Source organism: Arachis ipaensis, chromosome B04 (genome assembly GCF_000816755.2).
Source record: "Arachis ipaensis cultivar K30076 chromosome B04, Araip1.1, whole genome shotgun sequence".
NCBI classification, from domain to species: Eukaryota; Viridiplantae; Streptophyta; class Magnoliopsida; order Fabales; family Fabaceae; genus Arachis; species Arachis ipaensis.
Genome location: NC_029788.2, coordinates 77921185 through 77933056, shown reverse-complemented (window position 1 = coordinate 77933056; position 11872 = coordinate 77921185). Strand labels below are relative to the sequence as shown.

General features: G+C 35.9%; 1 protein-coding gene across 9 annotated transcripts; it reads right to left on the bottom strand.

The window, feature by feature from the left end:
• On the bottom strand, positions 3835 to 8136 carry LOC107639402 (ATP-dependent RNA helicase ded1-like). Of its 9 annotated transcripts, none has more exons than XM_016342885.2 (12): positions 7963 to 8135; positions 7843 to 7891; positions 7245 to 7489; positions 6767 to 6839; positions 6337 to 6448; positions 6152 to 6232; positions 5517 to 5786; positions 5378 to 5434; positions 5227 to 5294; positions 4902 to 4970; positions 4733 to 4826; positions 3835 to 4276 (listed from the first exon to the last, which is right to left on the bottom strand). In XM_016342885.2, exons 1-7 carry the CDS (start codon positions 8060 to 8062, stop codon positions 5709 to 5711), a joined length of 738 nt encoding a protein of 245 aa, XP_016198371.1. In that variant the 5' UTR covers positions 8063 to 8135; the 3' UTR covers positions 3835 to 4276; positions 4733 to 4826; positions 4902 to 4970; positions 5227 to 5294; positions 5378 to 5434; positions 5517 to 5708. The 9 variants fall into 9 exon arrangements, with proteins under 9 accessions (XP_016198371.1, XP_020976895.1, XP_020976892.1 ...); XM_021121236.1 differs by having other exon boundaries at positions 5517 to 5602; XM_021121233.1 differs by having other exon boundaries at positions 4733 to 5294; positions 5517 to 5602; positions 5680 to 5786; positions 7963 to 8136.

Sequence of the window (11872 nt, the reverse complement as noted above, 5' to 3'; positions counted from 1 at the left end):
AAGAGGAAGAACTAGCCGCCATCACTAAGGTGGACCCGTTCTTTAATTTCCTTGTTCTTATTTTTTCTGTTTTTCGAAAATTATGCTTTATGTTTTGTCTATGTTTTTGCTTTATTACATGATCAGTAGTGTCTAATGTCTATGTCTTAAAGCTATGAATGTCCTATGAATCCATCACCTTTCTTAAATGAAAAATATTTTAATTGCAAAAGAACAAGAGGTACATGATTTCGAATTCTATCTTGAAATTAGTTTAATTATTTTGATGTGGTGGCAATACTTTTTGTTTTCTGAATGAATGTCAAAACTGTGCAGAAGAAAAAAGGCTACAAGCCCCACTCATCTAATTGGAACTAAGTTCGTTAATAAGTTTGGAATTTATTGTATTTTCTCTTCTTTTTATCCTATATTATTTCTAGTTGCTTGGGGACAAGGAACAATTTAAGTTTGGTGTTGTGATGAGCGGATAATTTATACCCTTTTTGGCATTGTTTTTACATAGATTTTAGTATGTTTTAGTTACTTTTTATTATATTTTTATTAGTTTTTATTCAAAAATCATATTTCTAGACTTTACTATGAGTTTGTGTGTTTTTCTGTGATTTTAGATATTTTCTGGCTGAAATTGAGGGACCTGAGCAAAAATCTGATTCAGAGGCTGAAAAAGGACTCCAGATGCTGTTGGATTCTGACCCTTCTCCACTTGAAGTGGATTTTCTAGAGCAACAAAAGCCTAATTGGCGCGCTCTCAATGGAGTTGGAAAGTAGACATCCTGGTCTTTCCAGAAATATATAATAGTCCATACTTTGCCTGAGATTTGATGGCCCAAACTGGCGTTCAAGGTCATCCTAAAACTTTCTGGCGTAAAACGCCCAAACTGGCCTCAGAATTGGAGTTAAACGCCCAAACTGGCACCCAAGCTGGTGTTTAACTCCAGGAACAGCCTATACACAAAAAAGCTTCAATGCTCAGCCCAAGCACACACCAAGTGGGCCCCAGAAGTGGATTTCTGCACTATTTGCACTTAGTTACTCATTTTCTGTAATCCCTAGTAACTAATTTAGTATAAATAGCACTTTTTACTATCCTATTAGGGACTTTTTGGATCCAGTTTTCATACTTGGGAGCTGAGACCATTGTTTACATTTTGGGGGTTGGCCTCACGGCCATGCCTAGACCTTTTTCACTTATGTATTTTCTACGGTGGAGTTTCTACACCCCATAGATTAAGGTGTGGGGCTCTGCTGTTCTTCATGAATTAATGCAATTACTACTGTTTTCTATTCAATTCATGCCTACTTCTTCTCCAAGATATACTCTTGTACTTAATTCAGTTAAGTCAGAATGAAGGGGTGACCCGTGACAATTACCCAATCTTCGTTACTCACTTAGCCAAGATCCGCGTGCCTGACAACCACAAAGCGGTCTACATGATGTTCAACGTAGTCATTGGACGACAGCTGGAGTATATTCTCTTGGATATCTAATACACGGACCGAGTCCGTGAGATTACTATCTTCATGGTATAGGCTAGAAACATTGACAGCATTCCTGGGATCCAGAAAGTCTAAACCTTGTCTGTAGTATTCCGAGTAGGATCCGGGAAGGGATGACTGTGACGAGCTTCAAACCTGCGAATGTTGGGCGCAGTGACAGTGTTCAAAAGGATCAATGGATTCTATTCCGATGCTAGCGGGAACCGACAGATGATTAGCCATGTGGTAGCTGTGCCTGGTATTTTTCATCCGAGACGAGAAATCCGACAGTTGATTAGCCGTGCAGAAACTGTAGAGGACCATTTTCACTGAGAGGATCTTACAGCTTGCCATGGAAGGAAATAACGCATGGTTGGAAGAAGGCAATAGGAAAGCAGAGGTTCAGAAGCAACAAAGCATCTCCAGACGCTTATTTGAAATTCCCACCAATGAATTACATAAGTAACTTTTATTTTATTTTATGTTTTATTTATCTTTTGATTGTCAAAACCCCATAACCATTTGAATCCGCCTGACTGAGATTTACAAGATGACCATAGCTTGCTTCAAGCTGACAATCTCCGTGGGATCGGCCCTTACTCACGTAAGGTTTATTACTTGGACGACCCAGTGCACTTGCTGGTTAGTTGTGCGGAGATATGAAAAGTGTGAATCACAATTTCGTGCACCAGAGCTCTAAGTTGCCCATCTGCCTCAAGAAAATAATATTCAAGCAGGAAAGTAAAGCTTAGGGATAAGAGATTTACCCACTTGAATGAAAGAATGATGGTGATGTCTTGGGGAAAGGTGTTTTTAATGGTCTTGCAAGCTCGACTCCCTTGTGCTCTTGATTTACTTCCACCTCTTGAAAACTTTCTTCCAATCTAATCTCTTCCTCATTGCTTGCCAAGGGACTTGGAGGTTGTGCACATTCCTCTTTGACCTCTATTTCATGTCCCATGGGAGAGGATTCAACCCAATCATTGAGGTGATTAGTTAGTGTTTCGAGGATTACCTGAAACAGGGAGGTCGATCTCGGATGAGATCTTCTGGTTTGGCCAAGGCTGTCGTGCCCGACTTGTTGGAGCTTGAGATGCTACTAGTCCTCGATCACCGGAGGGGGTGGTACCTGCAAGAGACTCTGATGCTTAAGTCAGTACGGGCTTTAGACAGGTTTTCTGCAGAATTGGAGTACGAGTTATACTTGGGTGCTGATGAGTGAATTGTTGTCATGGTCTAGAATTTCTCTCATAGAAATAAGAACTTCGTTGTAAGCATAGCTCCAAACCAACAAAACAATCCTCCCAATAAAAAATTTGGTTTTATCACATGTACAAACCCCAATGAAAAATAACCGAAGTATTTAAACTCCAGGTCATCTCAAAAGGAATTGCAATGAAGTGTTTATTATTGGCTATGAAGAACAAGGGGTTTGATTTTATAATTGGCAAAGAAATTTAAAAGCAAGCAAGTAAACAACAAGAACTAATAAAATAAGGAAAAGAACTCTTGGCTAAGACATGGGAAATTGAGATCACCATCCTTGTCTACAAACCATACATTGATAATTATGAGGGGCCAACTTATTAAGTCTACCTCCAAAAGCTTTAAGTACGTAATATCTACTCCTAAGCTTGAAGTACGTCAAATAGGCTTGATCACATCAACCCATAAGTCCCAACCTATCTACTAATTAGATTAGTAGTGGGTTAGTGTCAATGGATATCAAATTGATCACGAAGGGTTCTCAAATCACCAATTCATTGAGACCCAATGACTCAACACTACTAAAAAAATTACTTTTAGCGGCCATTTATTTTGCTTTTAGTGGCAATAAAAATAGTCGCTAATACATTTACCGGCAATTAAACATTAGCCGTCTTATGCTTTTCCATTAAAAGGTTTTAGCGGCAATTATAACATTTGCCGGTAAAGATCTTTTTAATGGCCGCAAAAAGTATATAACTTTTAGTGGCCATTTTCTTGGCAATTTATATGGCCACCAAAAGTAATTCTAAGATTGCAATATTATTCACTTTTAGTGTCTATTACTATTGCCGCCAAAACCCATTTTACCGGCAATTTATATGGCCACTAAAAATATTATAATATTATTCACCTTTAGTTGCCATTACTATTGCCACTAAAACCTTAATAATTTTTTAGTCATATTATATTCATTTTCTTAGAAGCAATGAACTATCTTTTTTCTAGAATTTTAAAATTATTTTTGCCAATAATTATTATTATTGTGCATAATATAAATATATGAAATTAATTTACTACAAAAAACAAAATATTTTATTAAATTTAAAATATTGATACACAAATTTCTCTTGAAAAGAAATAAATCATACAAATCTAAACAACAAAAAATACTACTAGCCTATAACTATGTTACATCAATGTAGCAATACAAGTGTATGTTAGCAATGATCTAAAGTTGTAACTTTAAAAGTAGCCTAGTTTTTTGTTTTCACAATTGATCTAATCATCTAAGAGTTTAAAAGTAAATGAGGAAGAAAAATCATGAATCATAAATATACTAAAAAATTCAAAACCATAAACCTTTGGCTGCTCTTCAAAAAATTGATAACTTGGCACTATTTTTGCCTTGACACCAATGACACGGTTCTCCTAGCTTTAAAGTTGGTCTTTGCTCTTGCTTATTTGATGCTACAATTTTCTTCTCTTGAATTTACTGAATAGTTATCAAAATGAAGTGGCACTTTGTTCGAACCGCAACTCACAGCTACTCACAGTGCTATCATCCCATTCTTCTTGAACAACTTACTAGCCCCTGTAACAAAATAAAGAAATATCAAATCAAATAAAAAAACTTCATTTATTTTGTAATCTTTGTGCATATTAGAGTCAAGGCTGCTAAGATATTATAATAATCTATGTGAATGAATTGAAGGATTCATCTTAAAAAAGACAAATAACTAAAATTAGGATAGTCAAGGTGAAAATATTGTTTGAAATTTGGAATTGATTCTTCATTACTTGTCTCTTCCAATCAGAAGTTTCTTACGTGCAATTCCTAGATAGAGTACATGTTTCTGAGAAACAATTAAGATCAAAGGGATTATGAGAAGTTCCACACCCTTGGCTCAACCTTCTAATAATCCCAAGGACTCACATTCATGACTTTGCTCAAGAGGTCTTTGGCAATATCCTCAAAGACATAAGCAATAGCCCTGATCTTGCTGGTATTACCAATTCATAATCATAATCGCAGTTTGAAGCAGCATACCATTAAGGGGCAGCTCCCATTCTTGAATAATGAAAGTGCCTTTGTACGATCATGTTGTGCTTTGTCTCCCTGTATGGACACAACCTTCCAACCTCTGAAAAGAATTTATCATGTCACAAGTAGCTAATGTCAGCAACAAACACTACATGTGTACACACACAGAGCATACCCTTGTTGAAGCATCCTTTCAACTCGTGTGGTTTCTATTTTGTACAAAACAAAGATCAATACTCGATTCCTGATAAAAGATACACACTCTTATCAACATGTAGAACAAAATAGTTAAGTCTGAAGATATCAACTATCAATATGCTTCATGATAACTCGTCCTTTTTAGGCTACAAAAATACATGTATATGTTCATTGAAAACCAAATGAACACTGGAAAATGTTAGGAATTAAGGATACCAACAACTTGATCCAATCTATTAACTATTCATTGCTTCCTGGGAAGATATCTCTAGTTTTAAGGATTAATTATCATGGAGAGAGACCTCTGAGATTTGTGGTATTTTTCCAGTAAAGCAACTAGTCGCTTATCATGCGCACGGTCATCCAAGACCTATGAATGCAACAAGATTTTTCCATTAGTCAACAAAGGCATTTAAAATAAACACATGTAGACTAGATTTGGTCAATATAGACCTCAACTATCTGCATGACATCATGATTCGCATCTAAGTCTTCTGAACCTACAACAACCTGTCACAAGTTCAAAAATCAGTTTCCACAACAACTAAATAAAAAACTAGTTGAAAGCCACTTCTAAAATCTAGATACAGACTTTTATAGGGTTGAGATCCATAAACTCCTGTGCTAACTGATGAACTAGTAAGGGCCAAGTAGCGCTAAACATCACCATTTGGCAAACTGCAAATTATTAGAATTCTTTCAATAAAATAAATAAGCCAGGAACAAATTGTGGTAATAAAATACAATTACACAACTCGTTGAAGCAAATTTTGAAACTCTAGATCTAGTGCATCCGATCAAGCATAGAGCGGACTACTTGTTCGAAACTCATGTCAAGCATCCGATCTGCTTCATCAAGCACCTTAGACAAACAAACAATAATATAAGCATCTACTTAACATAAGAATAGAAGCATTATAGAAATACACAAATACAAAAGAAAAGTGAAATGATAGTTGTCACACTAGAAATGGGGGTTATGTAAAGCAGAGCCAACAAGAATTAGATGATACACAAATTATGTCTACATTCAACTTCGGGGAACTCCAACAATAGCATTTAGTATATGTACAATGAAGTAATTCACATTAAGGTGCCCGCTACTCACTAGTTAGACCACCACGAAAATACATGATTGTTTGACAACTTGTTTTCAATTTCATCTAGAAAAATGCATTATGGGTGAGAACGGATGAACAGCAGTTTGCTAGAAACTTTACTACTTACCACAAAAGATACATCTTTTAGGCTGCAGACACCCATTTCAATCAAATCCTGTATACAACCAGGAGTTCCAATGACAATGTCCTGGATAAAAGAGATAAGCATTGTTAAAAGATTCATTTCTTTGAAGTTATTAAACCGAAGAGGGGTGGGGGGGAACAAAGGAAAGGAAAAGCTATATAACTTACGATGCCAGATTTCAGTGATGAGATTTGTGGCCCTTTGGAGGTTCCACCATACAAACAAACAAACTGACTCCACACCACAAAACTTACCAACATCACACATAATATATGTAATCTGCAATACAAATATATTGAACTCATCATAGTATATCTTGTCTGAAAATCTATGTTTAAAATCAATAGTAGAGGATAAGTAGTCAATATAAGAATTAATCACCTAGATTTGTTTATATTTTCTATTTTCAGCATCTACTCTTTATGTCTTAGTATCTCTAATAAGTCCATTTAAGAATAATAATAGTTAAATAAAAAAATATTAATTATTAAGCTTATTCTTATTTGGTACATGATACAAATAACTAATTCAACACGTATAAAAATATTATTTAACAATCATGCTCGGTGTATGTGAAGATTGGAGAAATAAACATACCTTGAGGTGATTTTGAGGTTGGTTGAATACAAAATCAACGAGGTTTTTCTGATGTGGAACCAGCTCCCTTCCTCTGCAACTCAAGGGGAAAAAAGACTTATTTGAAATAGATTGATTATTGCAAAATAACTAATAAGAATACTTATTTGAGTTTTTTGACATTGTGAAATTTCTTTGAGTAAACTATTTACTGAATTTAGGAATAATATATCCTAATTTTGATAGGTTGATCGATTTCAGATTTAGTAATTTTTTTTTGTTAAAATTAAAGAAATGATTTCCCTTGAAATGATTCCCTCATGCTCACCTTCTAATCACTTCTACTATATAGCTGCGACTTCATTGCCTCTAAATATTAATATTGAACAAAGATTGGGCCAGATTTAAGCATACTTTATTAGATTAGGTTCAACAAAGAAAGAATATTACATGATTAGAAAATGTATTTGGAAACAAAGAGGTATAAAAAAGAATTCACTATTAGTAGTTCCATGAGGAAGGCTCCCACTAGAAGTTTTTGTAACCTTTTCCTTCCCTTTTTGCTTTCGGACACAGAAGAAAAGAGCAAGTATCAAAATAACAGCCACCAATATTGAACCTATAATAATGCCTATAATAGCCCCTGTGGTCAAGCCATTATTGCTATCAGAACTTTCATTATCAGAAACCCGTGTTTTGTTATGGGAACCAGATCCAGAGCGACGGTGACTATTGTGAGACCTGCTGGGTGGAGGAAATTACAGGGTGGATACCAGGACTGTGATGAATTTCAAAGAAGTTTGAAATATCGAAGGAAAAAATGATATCGCCAAAAAAAATTAAATTACCAATATCTGAAACCGATACCATCATTGGGCGAAGAAAACACTCGAAACTTTGATTCTAAATCAATGAATTACGAGTTCAACCTGCAATACGTGCATGCGATAGGAATCGGAACTAAGAAAGCGGAATCTAATATGGGAGAAAAATTAACTCAGATAAAACTAAAAATTGATAAGAAATATAGGAAAAGGATGCAATAGAACACAATTTGGGAGCACAAAAATCAGAATTGAGAGAGAATGAACTCATACCTGATTACTAGAGCGCGATTGAGTTCAATCAAAATCAGCACAACCTTGTCTGAGAAAAAGGATTTAGAGTGGGATTAAGATTGAGATGAAAACTGGAAAGAGATTTGAGCGATGAAGAACCTGGAATGATGGAGAGTGAGAGCGAGTGCGAGAGCGAGAGCGAGAGCGAAATCGAGAAGCAGAAGAAGGAAAAGATTGGTGTGCGGTTCTCACTTCTCATTGAGAATAAGGCACTGAGAGTGGTTTTGTGTGAGGAGAGTGGCGAGGCACAGAGTCATGTTTTTGAGTTTCACAGTTTAGGGTCCTTTTATTTTTTTGTTATTTTTTAAATTTTAGCTTTCTTTTAGTGGCAATAGCTGAAATGGCCATTATAATTTATAATATTAATGGTAAATATATAATTGCCACTAAATAATAGTTTTAAAAAGAGAAATTGTGGCAATAACATTATTGCCGCTAAAAATTTGTCGCTAAAAATCTTTTTTCTTGTAGTGCAAGGTCACTCAATTCCCTTAGCCTAGGCCAAGAGTCAAGAAAACTACTCAAAAACTAATGGAAATATTTTATCAAACACCTACTGTGCAAGAAAGGTAAACATCACAAAATGCAAGAATTAGAGAAACCCACAACTAACATAGGCAAGAAATCAATAATAACAATCAAGATCAACATAAAAGAGACATAGAAACATAAAATTGCATTAAAGAAAATTAAGATCCAACAATTGTTCATAAACATAAAAGAGAGCAAAACAAGAAATTAACAAGAGAAACTAAGAATATTAAGACAATAGAACACTAAAATATAAAGAGAATTGAAATCAAAACAAGAATTCAAAGAGAAATTTGAGAGTGATTAACCTAACTTTACCCTAATTTCTATCCTAAATCTAGAGAGAGGAGATAGACTCTCTCTCTAGAATTCTACCCTAAAACATGATGAAAACTTAACTATGACTACTTGGTTCATTCCCCCTTCAATCCTTGGATTCAATAGCATCAGAAATGAGTTAGATTGGGCCCAAAATGCTTCAGAAATCGCCCCCAATGAGTTGCCCAAAATGGACCAACGTGCAACATCAGTGCGTGCACGTCATGTGCAGCTACGCACCCCTATAAGTCAGGAAACTATAGAAAATTTATATTATTTTGAAGCCCTGGATGTTAGCTTTCCAACGCAACTAAAACTGCCTCATTTGGACCTCTATAGCTCAAGTTATGGTCAATTGAGTGTGAAGAGGTCAAGCTTGACAGCTTTGCAGTTCCTTCATTTCTTCGCGAGTTCTCCCACTTTGCATGTTTTTCTCCTCACTTCTTCCAGCCAATACTTGCCTTATGAACCTAAAATCACTCAACAAACACATCAAGACATTGAATGGAAATAAAGTGAATTGAATTTAGCTATTTTAAGGCCTAAAAAGTATGTCTTCACACTCAAGCACAAATCAAGGGAGAATTGCAAAACCATGCTATTTCATTGAATAAATGTGAGAAAAGGTGATAAAATCTCCAAATTAAGCACAAGATAAAACCACAAAATTGGGGTTTATCAGGTGCTCCAGTGTATTTATAATAATGCTTGATGATCTTCTTTTGAGATAAGTTGGTTATCTTATCTTATCTTTTTTGTGGAGGAGATCTTTATCCTTTGGTCAACCGCCTTCTAGTGAGCGGTGATCCTTTGGCTTTGGGCCTTCTTGGGCCTCTGAGGCATTTGTCCGAGCTCTTTGCGAAGAGGTCTGCGATGGGCCAATCTTTCATGATTTCGGTTCCTTTGTCTTCATCCAACTCGGCCCTATAGCTCGGACCGGTGTATGAACAGTGCCCCTGCTCGAGCTTCGATCTTCCCATGAGGTCGTGCTTCCAAGCTTTGATCTTTGGGGAAGTCATGCTCAAGTATTGATTTGGTTGGTTTTGAGTAGCTCCTCCTCGTGCGAGTTCGGCGTTGCTTCTGCTTTAATGCGAAGCGTTTTTAGCTTCTTAATTACGGCGTGCTTTCGGAGTGCATTTAACTTCCTTGGGAACATGCGAGCGCTTTAAAAGTCCATTGATTAGGTTTTTTATTCCTTTACCGTTTCGTTTTCGCTCTTTAACTTTGTTTGAAATCAAAGAAAAGGTTTTACTCTTTCAGCTTCCTTCTTTCCTCTGCTTCCTTGCTTCTTGTTTCTCTGCAAAGATTTTCGTTCGTCTAGCCCTTTCGATTTTTGCCCCAAGCTTCCCTTTTTCTTTCGAGCGGTGCTTGTGGATCGCTGGTGCTTTCCCTGTTTCCCGTTGTTTCTGTTCTTCTCCTTTCTACAGGTTGGTACTTCTATTTTACATCTTTTCGTATTATTCTAGTTTTGCCTGCTATTCTCCTCTGCGTTTGGCTTCTGGTGATTGTTGCATGACTTGTTTCTTTGAAATCTTTTTATCTTTGTTACTTTATTTTTGTGGAAATATTGTTGCATTTTTTCTTTTTCTTTTGGTGAAAGGACTAGGGTTTTGATTCCCTATGTTCTTCTTTTGATGTATCTATATTGTTGCCTCCAAAGGACGTTCCTGGATTTTAGTGATAATCTTCTTGTTTCATTGTGAACTCTGGGATGCCCTTTTGTTCGTTGTGTGCTTGCTTCACTTTTTCGTCTTGGATTTGATTCTGTCTGAGTTGTTTAGTGGTGACACTCTTTATTTTCTTGCTGTAAGTGTAGTGTTCTATGCCTTCACGTAGAAATATTATTGAGATGTCTACAAAGGTCCCCTGGTATGGCTGACTGGTTAGATTCTATAGTGTTGATGTGTGTTACTGTGGCCAACCCGGATTATTATGAAAAACTTAGGAGATTTCATAGGATCTGTAGTATTAGAGATGATGAGAAAAACTATGAACTAGTGTTGCCTGATCCTAAAGAGAGAGTTAGTTTTCCTACCCTAGGTCGGGCAAAGCATCCTTTTTTCTATGCCTATGATTATTTCTTTACCCAGCTAGGTATTACTATTCCCTTTACTGCTTTTTAGACCGAACTCTTATGGAACTGTAATATGGCCCATTTGCAGCTTCATCCGAACTCTTGGGCTTTTATGAAGATTTTCCAATTGTTGTGTCAAGAACTAGGTGTCCGTCCTTCCCTTTCTCTTTTCCTTTATTTGTTTATGCTGACCAAGCCGGGGGTGGCCAAGAAGAAGGCTTCTTGGATCTCCTTTTGAGCTACTCAAGGGAGAAAAGTTTTTTCCATGTTTGACGACTCTTTTCGAGACTTTAAAAATTTTTATTTTAAAGTCCGAGCTGTTGAGGATGCTCGACCCTTCTTTCTCAATGAAAATGATGAGCCGATGACGTTAAGATTTTTGCCAGTAAAGAATTTCATAAAAATAGTCGCGTTGTAGATATAGTCTCTAAACCAACAAAAAATCCCTTCGTACAAACGTTTTGGTTGTCACAAGTAACAAACCCCTTTATAAATTGATAACCGAGTATTTAAACCTCGGGTCGTCTTCTCAAGGAACTGCAAGGAAGTATGTTCTTATTATTGGCTATAAAGGTTGTAATCGGGGTTTAGAAGGTGAGAAGCAAGTGATTTGAATGACAAGTAGAGTAAATGGCAATTAAAATAAATAAATACTGTAAAGCAACTTTTGGCAAGGTAAGAGAAATTAGAAGTCCAACTTAGTTATTCCTCTCAACAATAGTGAAAGTTGAATCTTAATTCCACTTAGTTAACCTTTACTAAAGTAAAGGAAAGTCAAGGGACTAATTAGTTTGACCTTCGAATCCTATTTATTTCCTAAGAAAAAAGTTGGGATTATTGAAGTTCAGTTCAATTAGCAAGATAACGATTATCAATTATGCTGAGTTTAATAATGTTGAGTTACTGATTTCTTAACCAAGACCAAAAAGGGAAAAAGTAAAATTGTTGGAATAAAAATGTCCTTAGATGGGAAGCAATAATAACTTAAATTAAAGAGAACAATAATAAACTGAAATACCTCAAATAATCATTAATTCAAATAATAGTCTGTAACATGGAATAATTCATAAGCCAACTGGGCAACAT

What these genes read in the sequence shown, in the direction of transcription:
- LOC107639402 (XM_021121233.1), bottom strand. Translation starts at nt 8,062, where the DNA reads ATGAGAAGTGAGAACCGCACACCAATCTTTTCCTTCTTCTGCTTCTCG. An exon ending in CTCACTCTCCATCATTCCAG is followed by an intron (nt 7,892 to 7,962) that starts GTTCTTCATCGC and finishes CCTTTTTCTCAG; the next exon opens with ACAAGGTTGTGCTGATTTTG. An exon ending in CATCACTGAAATCTGGCATC is followed by an intron (nt 6,233 to 6,336) that starts GTAAGTTATATA and finishes TCTTTTATCCAG; the next exon opens with GACATTGTCATTGGAACTCC.